This window comes from Pteronotus mesoamericanus, unplaced genomic scaffold (genome assembly GCF_021234165.1).
Source record: "Pteronotus mesoamericanus isolate MK-2021 breed Mesoamerican mustached bat unplaced genomic scaffold, CSHL_Meso_final contig_56, whole genome shotgun sequence".
In the NCBI taxonomy this organism is placed as follows: Eukaryota; Metazoa; Chordata; class Mammalia; order Chiroptera; family Mormoopidae; genus Pteronotus; species Pteronotus mesoamericanus.
The window spans coordinates 32105-51071 of record NW_026555201.1 but is presented as its reverse complement, the minus strand read 5'-3'; the positions used below and the strand labels follow the sequence as shown (position 1 = coordinate 51071).

Sequence of the window (18967 nt, the reverse complement as noted above, 5' to 3'; positions counted from 1 at the left end):
GTGTCCCCAGGCCAATATGAAGAGGGAAACCTTGAAGATGGACGCTTCAAGGTTTCCCTCTTCATATTGGCCTGGGGACACGCCTATCCGGTCTCTGGCTCGCCCTCGGTGACAAGGCCGAAAAAGGCCCGCCTTTCTCTAAAGGATTGGCGGAGCTGTGCACACAGAGCCCACCCTCAATGGTAGGCGTAATTGTGCCATTGGCCAGGGTCCCCGCCCCAACAGGGCGAGGAGGAGGAGGAGGAGGAGGAGGGGCAGGAGGGTTTGGTTGAGCTGCGGCTGTTTGTCTGTTCGACACAGGCTTGGGCCCGACGGGGGAGACGGAGCCCCAGGTACCGAGCTGATGGAGCCCAGAGGGCAGGGGCGGAGGCGCCCGGGAGTGGAGAGCAGCATGGCCTGAGAGCGCAGGCGGGCCTGGGCCCCAGCTATGGGGTTAGAGAGGCCCATTAGAAAGGGGAGAAGGGGGCCGGTCCCTGGCAGGCCTAATGGGGGCGCTGAGGAGGGGGCCAAGCGGGCTGGGAACCCGAAGTTGGTGAGGCCGGGCTCTGCCGGCGACAGGGCTGCGGGCCGGCGCGCGAGGCCCAGGTCTTGTGCGAGGGAAGGGGCAGGCCTCATTGAGCAGCGCTGAGAGGGAGGAGCTGGGGGAAAGGGCTGGGGAAGCGGATGAGGTAAGCCCATTTGCCGGGAGGTGAGGAGGGGTCAGCCCAGACGCCTGGGTCCCAAGGATAACCGAGGCTGGTGCTCTGGAGATGTCAATTGGTAGGGTCCCAGAAGAGTTCTTAGTTGGGTAAGAGGCATTCTGTTTCAGGGAAAGTGATTGTTATAAAAATAACTAGGGTGCCCCAGAGTTGAGCCGAGAGGATTTGAGTTGAGTGAGGCAAATGAAGAAAGCCTTCCTAATCTAGAAGGCTAAGGTGATTGGGTAAATGGAAACAGGGCTTGGTATCAGTTATAGGAGCTTCTGGGAATGCTCAAGGGTAGGCTGGAGCCTGTGGGACTTGGGAGGCCCCTCTCTTTTGTTCCCATTAAGTGTTGAGATGTGGTAACTTGAAGTTTTTGGTACTCCCAGGGTAGCCAATGAAAACAAACCTAATTTTTTTTCCCCCTGTGGCTGTTGGCTGTTCCAAACTCAACCCCTACACGTTCCCTTGGATTCATCTGGAGGGTGCAGTCTGGTTCTTCTTACCAGCCTCAGCTGGTTTAGGGTGCAGTCCTGTGCAAGAGCTAAGGAGTTGGATTTGGGGGGGTTTGTTTTCCCACTTAGTAATGTGGTCTGTAGTGGATACCATATCTCTCACCTAGAAGAGGGGAATCAGTCATCTCATCTGCCCTGGAAAGGTACTTAGGGATACTCCAGCAACCAAGAGATCTTCCAACCATGGCTGGTGAAACTTTGTAGGACTTAGACTGGGTATTTCCCAGACAGGTAATAATTAAGTGGAACCAAGCCTGGAAATGTGAAGCGATATCACTGAGGAAAGGGATTTGGGGAAGAGAAATTACATTCCACAAAGTTAGCATCACCAGTTTTGTTTACTTCTTCAGTAAACAATAAGGCACTTGGGGAAAGGGGTGGATAGGGAGAAGGAAGATGGATTTCTAAGGCACAGGAGTCTCCTCCTTACATATATTTTTAATGGTTTTCTGATCTGAGTCTGCCATAGATTGGAGCCTATTGGATTTTCCCTTATTATACTTCTTTCTTTTCCCTTTTATACCAATGTATTTTATAGCTACATTTCTCCTTAATGTCAAAAGTAATATATACATATTTTTAAATATGCTTTACAGAAGAGTAAAAACTGTAAATCCTCCCACACATACATCACTCATGATATTTCATCCAGAAAGGTCAGATATAAGGGACAGCAGGTCAGACTAATCTTGCTTTTTGCTTTGGGGGATGTGCCACCAAAGGCAATTCTGTTTTTATTGTTCCCACCAAACTCTGTTCTCAATCTCTTCATAGTTCCTTCTGGAATGATACTCTGTTATTTATTGTGCTTCTTTCACAGTTCATTTTGTCTTGCTTCTATCAGTTTCAGACAAGCAGAGAGCTGTACTCTGGGTTATCCCTCACCTTCTGAACACACACCCCAGCCATACACTGTGTATCCTAGAAAATGCTCAAGTAGATGGCAAAAACTTTTTTCTTTTTATGGGCAGGAAAAAAACATTAAGGAGAATCATTTTGTTTGGGGGAACTTCTGGCATCTCTGCTAACATGAGAAATTTGAGACCTCTTCTGGTTCATGATCTCTGTGGGTTTAAGTTATATGACTGTCCCTTTATTATCCCAAAAGAAGATGATGGTCTCCAAAGGGTCCCTTGTATTTGTTTTTCTATGAGAAGCTCCAGAGTTTCTGGATGTGAAATTGGTTGTCCTTTAAACCTCAGTATAGCTGGGGCATTTCCTACTACCTCCTTATTGAATTTGTCCTTACTGGTTTTAGAAGCCTTCTAATATGCCCAGCCTTTGTACAGAAATCTCAGTTGTTGTCCCCTTAGGAGCTTTTATTTTCTCTCCTGCAAAGCCAGTCCTAGAGAAAATTGTAGGGGGTGGGGAGGTGTGTGTGTGTGTGTGAGAGAATTCTCTCTAAACTTTGCCTTTTTTTTTTTTTTTTTTTTTTTGACATCCTGGTGATATCCTGTCCCTTCTTTTTTATTTTTTTTTTAATCTTTTCTACGTTCCCCTTAATCAAAGCCTGCCTTTAAGAAATGATCTGGAATTGCTTCATATTAAGTTGTAAATAACAAAGTCACTTAAAGTATTAGTTTTTCCAAGGGTTTTTGTTTCATAAGAAGGAGCTAAGAAGTGGAATTATCAATATAGAATTTCAAACAAAAACCTTGAGTTACAAAAATTTACTTGGAGAAGAGAGCTTTCCCATTGCCCTTGATGTCATACATTGTATCTTCTAACTAACTTTGCCCAGGAGCAAGGATTGCTCCTCTTTAGTTAGCTTATTTGTGTACATGGATAAGAATTTGACTTCGGAGGAGGCAGAGGGTAGGTGAAGCAAGTGCGTCTGTCCTATTCCTGAGGCATTTTCTGGGCATAAACAAAGTGTAAGACAATGAACTTGAGGAAATGAACCAGCCCTCTAGGAGAAAGGATACCTTAAAGCCCTACACAGTACACTCCCACTTCCCAAAAATGTTTTAGGAAAGATTTAGTCATTGACTGAACAACAACTAAACTGAGTAAGAGCCACCCAGGTGAGCAAAGTCTGGCAGATTTGTCAGCCAGGTTGCAGCTTCTGTTTAGGGACCGTGGGTACCTTTTCAGCGTGTCCTCAAGCTCTGTAGTGGTATGATTTTTTAATTTGTGTGTCTCTAATTCAAGAATTAATAGAGAGAATGGCCCAAAGTTTACTGAACATTAACATCAACTGTAAATTCAGAGAACTTTGTTTTTACCCACAGTTGCTTCAGTGTCCAGGTGGGAGGCCCACACATTGGGTATGATTAGGCCATTTGAGACACAGTAACGGGCGACAGGAAAAGCAGTTAGCCCATATGAGTTGCAACAATACCTTGTGGGCTAGGTCCCAGGGGGGGCCCTCCATCCAAGGGAGATCACAAAGAGGCCAAGGAGAGAACTGGTTCTCTGAGGCTGCCTTAAAACATTCCTCAATGGAACTGAGTAAAATGCTAATCAAATGGCACAGATGGGGAAGGGTGGATGGAGGGAAGAAGCAGGATTGCCTTGGCCTTAATTCAGGGAGCATTCAGTGAACACTTACTAGGGATCAGGTATTGTACTCCGCTCTGGTGATTGAAGATGACAAGAAATAGTCACACTTTCTGAGAAGCTCCTAATTTAAAATTCATATTGTGTAATAGATGCTGTGATAGCAATACAGTCTTAATGCTGTGGGACCCCAGAGGAAGCAATAATGATACTGCTGGAGTGAGAGGGTAATTAAGCAATTTCTTAGGGAAGGTGACATTTGAGGTTGGCCTTAAAAGATACATTAGGAATTTGTAGGCAGAAAAGGTATGGAAGGGCATACCAATCTTTCCTAGGTCAATAATAGGGAGTTTGCACTACCCTGCTGATAAGAGATAAGTATGCTTTCTGCCTCTTAAGAAAAAAGAAGAGAGAGAGAGTGGGGGAAGTGAAAGGACTCTCATTTAAGCCAGTGACTCATTGGTTAACATTGGGTCAACACAATGAAAGAGCTGAGCCAAACAGTAGAACTCTCAGTTCAAGGTTTTGGTAATTTAGGATCTAAAAGTTTGTGAATTGAAGGTATTTACTGGCTTCTGCCCTCCTTACTGCTCAATAAACCCAATTAATCCCAAGGCCCATTGAATCCTGCAAAAGTTACCACTTCTTTCCCTGTTGCCTTCCATTAAATTGCTTCTTTCAACTGTCCTGGCAGAAGTTGGTCAAAACCTTCTAGAAAGGCATAATAATAAGTGAATCCTTTTGTAGAAGGATATGGGACTGGATCCCAGTTCCCAGGGAAGGCCTATGTCTTCCTAACTTTGTAATGTTACTGTGCCTGGGTTTTGGGTTTGGTCCCTGGTTGGGGCATCTACAAGAGGTAACTGATTAATGCTTATCTCTTGCATGGATGTTTCTCCCACTCTTTTTGTCCTTCCTTTCCCCTCTCTAAAATAAGTAAATTAATTTAAAAACAAAAACTTGCTCCTTCATCCTCCTCCCCACTCCCCAGTGGGCTGATACCATAGTCAAGCCTCAATCCTCCCTAGGAAATGGGCTTTTGATAAGTCATTCCTGTGGAGCTGCACTTCTTTTTCTTTTTTTCTTTTTTAATCCTCACCTGAGGATATGTTTACTGATGAGAGAGAGACATACATACATACATACATACATACATACATACGTTGGCTGCCTTCTGTACATGTCCAGCTGGTGATTGAACCCACACCCTAGGTGTGTGCCCTACCAGGGATCAAACCTTTTGGTGCATGAAAGAATGCTCCAACTAACTGAACCACCCGCCCAGGGCAAGGAGCTGCACTTCTAAGGGAAGTTAAATTTGGTTTCTTCTCTTTTGAGCTGAAAGGGTTGAAAGAAAGAAAAACCTCTTTATCCTCCCTTTCTTTTTTTTTTCCTAAAGAATTTTCTTTATTTACTTTTAGAGAGAGGGAAAGGCAGGGAGAAAGAGAGGGAGAGAAATATCGATGTGCGAGAGAAACATGGATCACCTCTCACACACTTCTAACTGGGGACCTAGCCTACAATCCAGGCATGTGCCCTGACTGGGAATTGAACTGGCAACCTCTTGGTTCGCAGATGAGTCCTCAATCCAGTGAGCCACACCAGCCAGGGCAACTCCCTTTTCTTTTTTGCCTCAGGATTGGAAGTAATAATCATCACACTACTTGAGTGGTTGGCTGTGGTTTATTCTCATCTTTGAATGGATCATTTGCCCACTGTCAATTCTTAGTATAAAATATCACCTCCAGAACAGTGGAGAAGTCAGCTGAATCTAACATGTATTATTTCTGTACCCCTGATTTCTTGAAAGTCTAATTACTGAATTAAAAAAAATGATACCTACCCTGGCTGTTGTGGCTCAGTGGATTTAGTGCTGATCTGCAAACTAAAGGGTCATCGGTTCAGTTCCCGGTCAGGGTACATGCCTGGGTTGAGGGCTGGGTCCCTAATAGGGGGCGTGTGAGAGGCAACCACATATTGATATTTCTCTCCCTCTCTCTTCTCTCCCTCCTTTTCCCTCTCTGGAAATAAATAAATAAAATCTTAAAAAAAAACCCCACTATACCCTTATAAATAATGTTGGGATTAAAGATAAAGGTACAGTGATGGGCAGCCCATCAATTCCTGTGAACAGAGAAGGTAGGGCATATTGAGGGTGACACATTGGGGTGGGAGGTAATTTTGTTTTTTTTAAATTTTAGAGAGGAAGGGAGAGAAAGAGCAACATCAATTTGTTGTTCCACTTATTTATGCATTCATTGGTTCTTTTTTTTTTAGATTTTTAAAAATGTATTTATTTTTAGAGGGAAAGGGAGTGAGATATATATATAGATATAGATATATCTATCTATCTATCTATCTATCTATCTATCTATATATCAGTGTGTGGTTGCCTCTTGCATGCCCCCACTGGGGACCTGGCCCACAACCCAGGCATGTGCCCTGACTGGGAATCACACCTGTGAGCTTTTGGTTTGCAGTCTGGCACTCAATGCACTGAATCACACCAGCCAGGGCCATTCGTTGATTCTTATATGTGCCCTGATATGGGGTAGAAGCCACAACCTTGGCATATCAGATGCAATGCTCTAACCAGCTGAACTACCTGGCCGGAGTGGGAGGTAGCCTTTTATAACCCAGTAGTTAACCAATCTCTGATAGCCCGAGGTTGCTTAGCCGCAAGAAATTTTGCTGATTGAGTGTCTGGCCTCTGGTTTGTCTGTGACTGTTACCTATCTTCACACTTCCCCAACTCCCTACTATTTTCCCAGTCCACTCTAATTCTTATGTTTTCATTTTCTATAGTAGTAACATTAAGGCTTAGTGTTCCGCCCTTTAAATATTTTATGTATGTATTTATTTATTTTTAGAGAAAGGGAGGGAGAGAATCATCAACGTGTGGTTGCCTCTCGAGCACCCCCAACTGGGGACCTGGCCCACAACCCAGGCATGTGCCCTGACTGGGAATCGAACCAGTGACCCTTTGGTTCGCAGGCCAGCACTCAATCCACTGAGCAACACCAGCCAGGCCAAGTGTTACACCTTTCAGATCATATGTTTGAAGTAGATAAAAAGGTAAAGGAATAAGTTGAAGAATCTAGTGACTTTTCTTAATGTTTTTTCTTAAAAAAAAATATTACTTTTAAAGAGAGAAACATTGATTTGTTGCTGTACCTACTTATGCATTAATTGGTTGATTCCTATGTATGGCCTGGCCAAGGATCAGACCTGCAACATTGGCTTATCAGGATGATGCTCTAACCAACTGAGCTACTAGGCCAGTGCTCGTGTTGTTTAAGAGTATAGTGTATATTATGTCACTCACTAAATGAAGCTTGATCAGTTTATCATCTGCAGTTATTTCTTTTTTTCTTCTTTTTTGTTTTATATAGTTATTTTTCTATTATGTCATGTTTTCAGGGTTTTTTTATTTTTTATTTTATTGATTTTTTTTAAGAGAGGAAGAGATAAAGATCAATTTATTATTCCACCTAAAGTGTAGAGTTTTATGATATCCCATCCTCTTTGCCTGTGAAACAATATATATGAACCACACAAATGTTTTTAAAAATAATTCATCCTCATAGATGCTATGTTTTAAAAAATAATTCATCCTGACAGATGCTGAGAAACCCTAAGAGAAACAAATTTCCTAAATGTACCCAGACCTTTGGAATTGAAATCAAATTATGCTCTTTGCCACTGCCTCTCCCCCCGCCCCCCGCTCCCCTCCCCCATTTAGCCTATAGATAAGGAGTCTGGAACACAGAAAGGCAAAAGTGAGTGAGTAGCCTAAGATCACAGTGAGGTAACTGGGAAAGCAGGGAATAAAAATCAGGCTTGCTTGATGACAAAGCCCTTACACTACACAGGACTGCCTCTAATTTTGCTTCCTGTTTGCATAAGTACTCCATAACTTTAGTAGCAGGTGTGGAGAATCCTCTCACCCCTGGAAAGCTATACTCAGCCCTCATCTTAATTTCACCTAGGAGTGAAATTAAGTATGGCCTATAGGCTGGCCAGAGACTAGACTTCTTCCCATACCCTGCTAACCCATCTTTCAATTTCAGGCATCTAAAGCAGTGTTTTTAAAACTTTTTGATCACAAGTAACATTATTTTAAAAAAAAAAACATTTTACATCATAATTCAGTGTGTATACATATACAAGTGACATTTTTACAACATTATTCTTATACTATTTGCGATATACTTGATTTTTTTTTTTAATATACTGATCATGACCCATCAAGTGATATCAAGGTCGCTACTGGCTTATAGCCACAGTTTGAGAAACACTACTCTAAAAAGGTTTGAGGGTGAAAACAGCTAAAGAACTGTTTAATATTTGTTAAGAAGCCAATTAATACTGATCTTGCAGTACTGGTTCCCAGAATTTTGGATTTCATGGACCAATAAATTTAAATTCATATTTGGGGGTTTTATTTTTCCAAGTAATTATATTTAGGAAGTTTACTACTGTCACCATTATTTTTTTTAAACATTAAAAAAAAACCAAACACTTGTTTAGAAAACTATTTTTTAAAATGTTTCTTATTTAAAAAAAAAAAAGAAGAATTAAGTAGCCCTGGCTGGTGTGGCTCAGTGGATTGAGTGCTGGCCTGCTAACCAAGAGGTCACCACCGGTTTGGTTCCCAGTCTAGGGCACATGCCTGAGTTGCTGGCCAGCTTCCCAGTAGGGGGCGCACAGGAGGCAACTACACATTGATGTTTCCCTCTTTCTCCCTTCCCCTCTCTAAAAATAAATAAATTAAATTTAAAAAAAAAAGTAGAATGAAAAAAATGAATTTTTTTTTTCCTGGCAAAGCAAACCTTTATTGTGTCCCTGAGGCTGGGGCTCTTCCCTCCAGGTCCTGCTCAGTCCAGAGAGTTGGGTTGGGAAGGAAAATCTGAATTCTTCACATGCCGCTTTCCTCAGTCCCACTCTCCTCAGAGGTAACTGTTAACAGATAGGTGTGTATCTTTCAATAACTTTTTCTGTGTAGGATTTTCTTTTTTACAGAAATAGGATCCAACATGTGTTTTAGCTTACAACTTTTTTTTTAAATATTTTACTTTTTTTAGAGAGAGGGGAAGGGAGGGAGAAAGAGAGGGAGAGAAATGTTGCTGTGTGAGAGAAACATCCATCGGTTGCACACCCCCAACCAGACCTGGCCAGGGACCTGGCCTGCAGCTTAGGCATGTGCCCAGATTGGGAATCAAACCGGCAACCTTTCAGTTCTCAGGCTGGCACTCAGCCCCCAGAGACACACCAGCCAGGGCTTGTCTACAACTCTTTTTTTTTTCAACTTCACAATAGGTCTGAGAGGTTTTTCCATGAGAGAGAGAGAGCATTGATTCTAAGAAACAAAATCTTGTAATAAAGAACACTCTAAGTTGAATAAATTTAGCTTTACAAAAAACTTGCTATATCATCTTTATTTTTATCATTTCATTATAGACCAGTGAAAACCTCATCACAAAATGGCACATGTGGATCTGGATTTGTAGGACTTACTGGCCAAGGGTACTGTAGAATGCCCAGTAGGATCAGAGTAACTTGTTCCATTCTTCTGTCTTACTCTAGTATACTTTGGGACTTTTCTGAGTTCTCACTTCTATGCCAACTTCCTCTTTACACGTTTTTTCCCCCATCTCTTTTATATCATGGCTGCTTTTTAGGAATATATTGACAACTAATACTGAATTATACATTAAATTGATCTTTTCTGTGAATTAGGGCCACTCAGTAGCAATACCTATCTTGTTTATTAGCATTATGCTAAATAAATTTTCACTTAATCTTCATAACCACTCTATGAAGTACGTATTTTTTCCACTTTATAAAAGTGAAAGTTAAGGCTTGGGCAGAAAAATGTTCTCGATGTCATACTAATGATTAGTAGCTTAATAGCCATTTGCGCACTTTGGGTCAAACACTTCAAGCTCTTTATATACATATATTATCTCATTTAATCCTCACAACAACCTTATGAAGTAGTTCCTTATAAAGCTATTATCCATTTTACAGATGAGAAAAGGAATATATAAATTAAATTTGGTAACTGGCTCAAAGTTGCACAGTTAGTAAGCAGACTTGTAAAATACACCCAGTGAATTGGACTCCATAGCCTTTGTGCCTCTGTACTGCCTCCTGTATGATTTTTTCTGTCAACTATCTTTACTGTCTCTTCTGCCTTTACTAGGATTGCAAAAATTTTCTACCCTGATTTGGCTCCAAAACAACTTGCTGTAATGACAAAATAATGTTTCCCGACGTATGCCAGAGCATTATGGTTGTGGAGTCGCTAGAGTCAACCTTGGAGAAGGGAAAAAATTAATTTGAACAAGCAAAGTACAACCCAAGCGATGCTTAGGATTTAGAGAGGTTTTGCATTCTTTGATCATACTAACTATTCTTTGAATGTCATGGTTCCTTTCCCCTCAGGGTCAAGATAATGAAATATCAGGTTTGGATGATTAGGCTCCCAAAGTCCCAGCTTCTCTCTTCATTCTCTTTCTCTCTCTTTGCCTCCTCTGACATCACCCCCTGGAGATTCCTGTATGTGTTTAGAAGGTACACCTTCTTTCTCTGCCTCTAATTTGGAGGGCTACAGCTGTTGGGCCAGTTTAGTATAGAGGGTAATCTAATCCCTAAGCACCAGGAAGACAGCTGCAAGTTGAGAGCAGGTCAAGCCTACTAACTCTTAGACCTGAGAGGCCGTTTCAGACGTGGAGAGGCAGCAGAAGCAAAATGAAACAGTTGATACCAAATGCAGCCTGCTGATTGTGTTTCTCTGCTCACCTTTGGCCAGAAGTGAGAATGGATAGGTTTTTCTGGCAATTGGACCTTGGTTAGATTTTTCAGAAATGTCAAGACAACTAGTCATATATGAAGGATACAGAACCAGAAGTTAACCCCTCCAATGTTAGGAGAGATGACATTCCGCACCCCTAGAATGAATCACTTATTTTAAAAGCTAGAGAGAAACTGTAGTGGGAGGAAGTAAAAGGACAGCCCCAGAAAACCAAGGAGATACTGAGGATGTAGGTGCTTGTGGGTTTCAGGCCAACTAAAAGTTCTTTGAAGATATAGTGGGAAATTAATGGAAGGAATAAAGACTTCTCAAAGTTTCAGTCTCCCTTGGCAGTTGGAAATTATGTGGTAGGGCAAACTCTACTTCTTATGCACTTATTATTTTATTGTTCCCTACACTTAACACTGAGTGTCAGCTGCCTGTTTACACTCAGTGGTGTAATCTTTTAATGGTGGATGATTATAAGATCATAGGAGCAAAGAAATGAGGTGATTCTAGCCTTCGTCTAAAAAGCAATTGTAGCTGTAATGGCCCTGTGTTTAATTTTACCTGCTTTTTTTCTTGCAGGACTGTTGAAGCCTGGAAGTCCCCTCCCCTTCCCCTTCCCCCTTTGCCGCTTTGTGGCATCCCCTTCCCTCCATCCTTTCCCACTCTGAAAATCTAACCATGACAAGCAGAAGCACAGCCAGGCCCAATGGGCAGCCCCAGGCCAACAAAATATGCCAGTTCAAATTGGTCCTGCTGGGTGAATCTGCAGTGGGGAAGTCTAGCCTGGTATTACGTTTTGTCAAAGGACAGTTCCATGAGTACCAGGAGAGCACCATTGGAGGTAAGTATCTCAGGGAAAGAAGAGGTGTGATGCTTAGTAAGGCTTTTGAAGGGAGACCTAGGGACCTGACTGTGAACCTGGACCTCTTAGCCCCCTAGAATGGAAATCCTTTATAAAACAGAAAAAAATTGCTATGATGCCAAAAAGCAGGAATATATTCATCCTTTTGCTTTCAAGAAGGAAGTATGAAAGATTGACCTTTGTGCATTAGTAAAATCACTAATTTTTTATGTCTTCCTCCTCCTACTTTCATCTTAATCCCATTGAAGTTCAGTTGTCATCTTGAGTAGGGTTGGTTTGGGGCAGTGATTCGTAATTAAAAATGCACATCAGAATCATCTGGGGAGCATTTTAATCCTATGCATGTTTGGGCCCTATCCCAGATCTGCTGATTACTATTGGAGGTGGCAGAGGTATAGGCATGTATATATGTGCATTCTGGTGCACATATCTGGTAAAATAGAGGCTGGAACTAAGTACAAAAGATCAAAGTCATCTGCTTTTCCCACCTTTGCTACCTTCTCCCTGCCATTACCCCCAAATAAGGGGTAATTCAAAAGGATCTTTGATGAGAACTCCCATGTCACTCCTTCCCTGCTATAATCTTTTTGATTATATGAAAAAGTAACAGCCAAATAACATGGATAATGGTGGGACCTCCCATCAAGCTTTAAAATCTTACAAAGTTCTTGATGTGAGTTTTATCTGAAGCTTATTATCTCTTATTCTTATTTTTTGGTCAGAAGATAAATGAGTCTGGTATAAGTGCCAGTTCTTTCTGTCCCTTGTAGTCTATGATGTGTGCCCATTCATTAGCTAGAGAAACTTCTGGCTGGACTTCTCCAAGGGCAGTCTTAATCCTGGTTCCAGGACCTATGTAGAAACAGGAAAACACTAAACCTTTTCCTGTAACTGAATGGCCCAGGTCATGACTGGCTTTAGACTGAGAGTAGAGACATTTTGAAGGGGCAGTGGGATGTTCCCATTCATCCTCTCAAAACAACTTCTCTGTTCTCTAATCCATAGCGGCCTTCCTCACCCAGTCCGTTTGCCTAGATGACACAACAGTCAAGTTTGAAATCTGGGATACAGCAGGGCAGGAGCGATACCATAGCTTGGCTCCCATGTACTACAGAGGTGCCCAAGCTGCAATTGTGGTTTATGACATTACTAATCAGGTAAGTGAGCTGAGAAGATTATCCTTGCCATTATTTATAGGAATTAAATTAGGTGAGGGAGAGAAAACAAGTTCTCAAAATAGCAAAATTATGCTTCCAAGTACTCGGAAGATGGGTAATAAATTATCAGAGATGGGTGGTTTCAGTGAGGGAAGGCCACCTAGAACAGGTGAGTTTTGAGACTGGATTTTAAAAATGATGGGCCTGGATTAGCAGTCAGTCCAGCCACCTATTTTCTTCCTCATGTTTTCCTAGGAAACTTTCGCCCGAGCGAAGACATGGGTAAAGGAACTACAGCGACAGGCCAGTCCTAGCATTGTTATAGCTCTGGCGGGGAACAAAGCTGACCTGGCCAACAAGCGCATGGTGGACTATGAAGTAAGATGGGTCATAGAGTCCCTTTCTAATGCACTCCCTCTGTGCTTGGGACCTTTTTTGTCCAAACTTGCTCTCTCTGGAAACCTCATCTGGGGACATTCATCATTTCATTCCCCAGTTCTGCTCCATGTTAAAAACAGCAACACCATGATCTTAATGACAGCCAGGAGATTTTAGAGGAATCAGAAGAAAATTCCAGAGCAGAGGGGTGGGTAGGGGGTACCAGCTGTGGGGATACCAGTGTGAAAACAGGAAGGAGGGAGCAATTGAATTTGAGGCAAGGGACTATTCAAGGGCCAGAACCCAAGAGCCCCCAATCAACTTACCCTATCTCCCATAATTAAGATTCCTGATATGTTTGTTGCATAAAGTGGTCTAGACCTTGGGTTATTCTTGAGGGAGTTGTCACCAAAATATGGGTCCAGGGCCACCTGGCTCAGAGGTACAGTTAAGGTGAGGGAACCTAGGATATTGCCTTGCTCTGGTGCTACATGGGAGTGGAAGGACCATACTCGTTCCTAAACTACATTCTGAGCACCAGTATACCCTACCCCTTGCAGGAGGCCCAAGCGTATGCAGATGACAACAGCTTATTGTTTATGGAGACCTCAGCGAAGACAGCTATGAACGTCAACGATCTCTTCCTGGCAATAGGTAAGGTCTTCCTGTCTTTTTCCCCTTACCTCTGGGCAGGATCACTAACCCATGTCATAAGGATAAATGGAGGTGTCTCCTCTTGTGAAAACTTCGGGTATGGAAATACCGTAACTTTCCACTGCGACCTGCATCCTTTAGCTGCAGCCTGGGCACCCTCGTATTTAATGTAGTTTACAATTGGTAAAGCCGCCCCTCTTTAGAACATTTTTTCAATATCTCATTTTCTCCTTTCCCATTACTTCTCCCCCACCCAATAGTCTTTGGTGGGGAGGGGTGAGGGTGAATTAAAATCTACCATACTTTGTTCCCTTCTCTTTTTTCTCTCTAGCTAAGAAGTTGCCAAAGAGTGAACCCCAGAATCTGGGGGGTGCAGCAGGCCGAAGCCGAGGCGTGGATCTCCATGAGCAGTCCCAGCAGAACAAGAGCCAGTGTTGTAGCAACTGAGGGGGCAGCTAGCAGCAAACAAGTATGGAGCTAGCACGAGAGCTAAAAAATAATCTCCATTCCCACCCCTCAGCACACAGCCCCTACGGTAACAGCACACTGAGCCCTGGCTCCCAAGGGCTGCCTCCTGACAGCTCCGTCATGGCACTTTTTAACGCTTCAGCAACCAACACCAGGCAGCTGTTGCCGCTGACCTCCTACCCCTACTCTGGGGCTTGGGGGTCAGATCTCCCAGGACTTACCTTCCAAAACAAACTTTCTTCACTTTGTATTATAGGTGCAAGACAGTGACCTACTTATCTTTCCTCCTCCTCCCCATTTTTTCAGAGAACACTTTTTGGTCTCCTGCTCCTTCTGCTTTTGGTCAACCCTGTTCTTGATCCCCTTTTCCACCTCTCCCCAGGATGGAGAAGGTGGTGAACCCAGGAACTGAAGAAGAAGGTTTCCAATTCAGTCACATTAAAGGCCCTGGGGAGAGTAAGGCTCAGAGCAGAAGGGAGTAAGGAAATGTCCTTTTTTGGTTTTATTTGGTTGGAGTTTCTCATTTGAAAACACTGCAGTATCCATGAGTTGGCCTTGTGGAAGGTGTTTCTAGGTAAAGTAAGAATGGGAAGGCAAGCTCTCCGGCACCAGATGAGAGTCATGTTGTTAGCTAACTGGGCAGAGGTGGAGGAGGAGGTGGAGATGCAGTATCATCTATGGCTCTTGAACTCTTCCAAGGCCTAGTTTCCCCTCAGTCTCTTAGGTAGCTTCTCCCCCATAGTGGGGGAGACACCAGACCCCAGGGTCCTCCAAAGAATCTTCACTGGTTGCCTGCATCTTTGGCTCTGCTGTGATCTAATTGGAGGAGGGACCAGTTTCTGATATCCATCCTCTGATTTATACATATGCATTTTTTTTCTCTCTGGCCTTTAGATGGCCTCAGGCCCAGCCACTGTATCCCCCTGCAGTTTGCACTTTAATTGATGGTAGTTCAGCTGGGATACTTGTTTTATGGGGATTTTGATTGATTTACTTGCCCTCTCACTTTTTTAATTAAATGGAATCCAAGTTGTATATGAGGTTTTGGGAGGGACTGTAGAGAACAGTATCAGTGGCAGCTACTCAAGCCCAATCTCCACTGCTAGCTTCCTCCAGCTCTGATTCTTAACCTATATTCTTGCCAGCCTAGCTCTTGGGTATAGGTTTGCCTTTTCTAGGGAATTAACTGAAGCAACTGGAGAGCGGTCTCAGGATAGCACAGGCCATGGAAGGGGGTGAAGAGGAGTAAGGCAAGAGGGAGGAGCTTTCTCTCCTTTCCCAAGGTTCATGTTCAATTTGATTCACCTGTTACCATGTGTTTTCTACTTCCCTGTAAATAGGTATGATCTTTATTCACACTGTACAGTCTGTTCTGTCTGCCCCATGCCCCGCCCCCCCGCCCCCCGCGCCCCAATCAGGCCTTATTTCTTTTCCCCTTGGTTAGTATCTTCAGTTTAGTCCTTTTGTGCTTATCCCCATACTCATTCCCCATGCAACCAGTGGTTTAATTCAAATACCACTAGGGGCTAGTACCGCAGAGACCTACTGTTAGCCTCCTTATAACACCTGTTCCTGTGGACAGAGAATGACTGGCACTGAAGGTCCCCTCACAACTGTCTCACATCACCAGAAGATGTTGGTCCTTTCTAAATCTCTAGCCTCTCTCCAGATCCCTCATCAGGTATTTTAGGACGTCTTTGGGAAGCCATTAAGGCAGTAGAGAATTCTAAGCTCCTTGTTCCAGCCTAGAGTTTTGGGACAATTGGGGGAAGTAATATGGAAAGGCCTCAGTGAGGGCTTTGGTGACCTAGGATTGGAACGTTTCTGCCGTTTTGGCTTGCAGACTTCCTTCTGTCCCAGAGCAGCTGAGAAATCCATGAGGCTGAGATTCTGAAGGACCCAGCTTAAGTTCTTCCACTTAGGCCTCAATTCCCTTCCTTTTCCAGGGGCAGCCTTATTTCCTGTGGCCCTGAAACACACATACATTTTTGCCTTCCAGCACCCCACTAAGCCCCCAAGAGCACCCAGTGCATCCTTTTAAGTGGAAGAATTAGGATAACTCTCTTAAATCTTAGAAATGAAGTTCTCTCTCTGTGCAGCTTTCCCCATGGAGCAGGAGTGAGAATGTTTCATTGCCTTGGGTCTGGGAAACCATTTATCCAGGCTTCTCCCCCGTCCCGCACCCTTTAGGATTGGCCTTAGGTTCTGGGCCTATCTGCTGCCTTCCTTCTACTTCCTACCAGCTCTCTGCTTTCTGTTGAGCTCTGTTGGGCTTGGGGATCTTTGTTTTTATTTCCCAGCTCTTCATTTTTTCCTTTTCGATCAGTTTTTTTTGGGGGGTCTCTTTTTTTCTGAGAAAGCATTTGCCTTTTCCCCCCTTCATCCTCTTCCAACATAACAATCGTGGTAACAGAATGCGACTGCTGATTTACCGATGTATTTAATGTAAGTAAAAAAGAAAAAAAAAAAGAAAAGTGTATTGGAGTGTTGCTTTTTTCTTTTTTCTTTTTTTTTTACTTTGACTGATACTAGAAATTTGAAAGAAAGGGCACCCAATGTTTTACTGATTCAGAAACACACCCTCCCCTGCATCAGTTTTCTGTTGTTTTTTAATTCTCACGCGAGGACATTTTTTTCATTGCTTTTGTTTTTGCGGGGGTGGGGGGGTTGGTGGTGGGGTTGTGGGGAGAGAGAGAGAAACATTGATTGGTTGCCTCTGTAAGTGCCCCGGCCAGGGATCAAACCCAGAACCTCAGTATGTATTCTGACCAGGGATTGAACCTGCAGCTTTTTGGTTTATGGTATGATGCTCTAACCAACTGAGCCACACCAGCAAGGTGCCTGCATCTTGGTGCCTCTTAATTACCTCTAATCTTTCCTTGAATAGTGAAATAATGCAATTTGGAAAATAAGCCTCTTTATTACTGTTCAGTCACTCCTATTCCCAAATCACTAAAGAGCTCATCAAATCTAAACATAGGTCATTTTTTTAGGTCCTCTTAACAATGTATATATGAGGGTGGAGGACATCTATGGACCTTTGGGCAGACAGTTGATGAGATTGGAGAGGTGGAATTTGTGACTTCTTTGAAATATGCAAAAATTTATGTGCATTTCTGTAGGAAGGGGGTCCTTTGCCTTACTAGTATCTCAAAAGGGCCATGACCTAAAGAAGGTTAAAAAAAAAAAAATCACTGAACTAGTGTTTTTGACCAATTATGTGGCTTTACCCCCCACAGGAAAATTTCTCCTGGATCTATCTTGTTTCCTACTGTATGTGAAGCCCTTTAGTCTGTCATAGTCTAAGTGGACTTGGGTGGGGGGAAATGATACATAGAAAAGATTAGGTATGGTTGCAGGAGGAGTTTTAAATTCCAAAGAATTCAAAGGAAAGAGAACTGGTGCCAAACAGACCCAGCATTCCAATCCTGTCTCTGCCAGCTTACCAGCTGTGGCCTTGATCAGTTACTTAACTGCCCTCTGTAAAATAAAGTTGAGGTTTAAAGGACTGTTGACGTGCAGCATGTATGTCACATACAAGGAAACGATAACTTTTTAGGGAGAAATATTCTCCATCCCCATGGCTTCAGGTGGTCCCTAACTGACTTCTTCGTGTCCTTGTGCTGAGCCTGTTTTTTAAAACTGGTAAGATAGGTCTTGTACCAGGCCTCTCCAATAATTTAATTGTACACAGTTGGATTGAAAATCTATTTCTAAAAACTTTACAGCCAAAATCACCTATTTGGTGTCACTTCCCCTTTCTGTATATTTCTTACTACTCTCCCATGACACTCCCATGACTCCTTGATTCCTGGTAAAATCTCAAGTTCAGGAGAGCAGAAAGGGAGGGGAAATGATCTTCCAAAATTAAAGATGAAAACCTTAAGGTAAAGTTGTTGCTCAACCTTCTGTTCCCTAGAGGGCAGTGTAGATATGTTTATCCCAGGTTCACAGCTGGCCTATGACAAATTTTTAGTCCTGCACCAAATGGTAAAAGGGTAAAGCAAATGACTTGTGTTAGTGTCCTTTGCTCTGAGATTATGAACGATTATCATCTTCCTAATTTGGAGTGTTCTGTGTCGTTGCTCTTGTTAAACAATGATTTTTAAAAATTGATTTAACCACTCAGCCATGGCTGGTGTGGTTCAGTGGCTTGAGCGCCAGCTTGCAAACCGAAAGGTTGCTGGTTCGATTCCTAGGCAGAGCGCATGGCTGGGTTGCAGGCCGAGTCCCCAATTGGGGGCCTGCAAGAGGCAACCACTTGATGTTTCTCACATATAGATGTTTTTCTTCCTCTCTTACTCCTTCCCTCCCCCCTCTAAAAAATAAAATATTTAAAAATTGGCTTAAAATAAAAGATGGCTATTCAATGTTGTTGGTTCCATGATTTGGGGAGAAATTCGACTAGTCCAAGGAATCTCAAAGTCTTTGAACCACTATTTAGGCTTCGTTTCTGCTCTCACTCTTGTATGCAAGAGAATCACTTGACCTTGTTCTCTCTAAAGTAAAAGACACACAGCTGTTGTAGCTGCAACATAGATGTTTGTCAAAAACAGCGTAAAGGCAAGCCTCACCGCCCAGAGAAGGCTGGCTGGATCCTCAGGCCTCTTCCAGTGAACGCACCTGAAGCCTCAGCAGTAGGGGCGGGGCAGGGTCATCTCAAAGTCTCCCACATTTAAGCCCAGTCTTTAGAGTCATCGTCACTTTCCACTGCCCGGGTTTCAACATCGGTGAGGGTGCCTGCCATTTCTTGTCCGACCAGGAGGTTAAAAAAAAACCCCACAAAAAACCTACTCTAGCTTCAAGCCCTGGAGGCGCCCCGCCTGCGGCGGCCTCCAGGAGGCGGGCACAGCAGCTAGGAGGCGTTTCGCGGCCCACCAATGGCTGGGGGCGAGCAGAGGAATGCAAACGATCCTTTAATCCCGACCTAACGTCACAGCGCTGGCCCC

General features: G+C 43.3%; 1 protein-coding gene across 1 annotated transcript; it reads left to right on the top strand.

Annotated features, from left to right (window-relative positions):
- The first annotated feature begins 232 nt into the window (after positions 1-232).
- On the top strand, positions 233-14940 carry LOC129075760 (ras-related protein Rab-5B). Its single transcript, XM_054579867.1, has 6 exons — positions 233-332; positions 11079-11340; positions 12367-12518; positions 12774-12896; positions 13457-13550; positions 13882-14940. Exons 2-6 carry the CDS (start codon positions 11178-11180, stop codon positions 13995-13997), a joined length of 648 nt encoding a protein of 215 aa, XP_054435842.1. The 5' UTR covers positions 233-332; positions 11079-11177; the 3' UTR covers positions 13998-14940.
- Positions 14941-18967: the final 4027 nt, after the last annotated feature.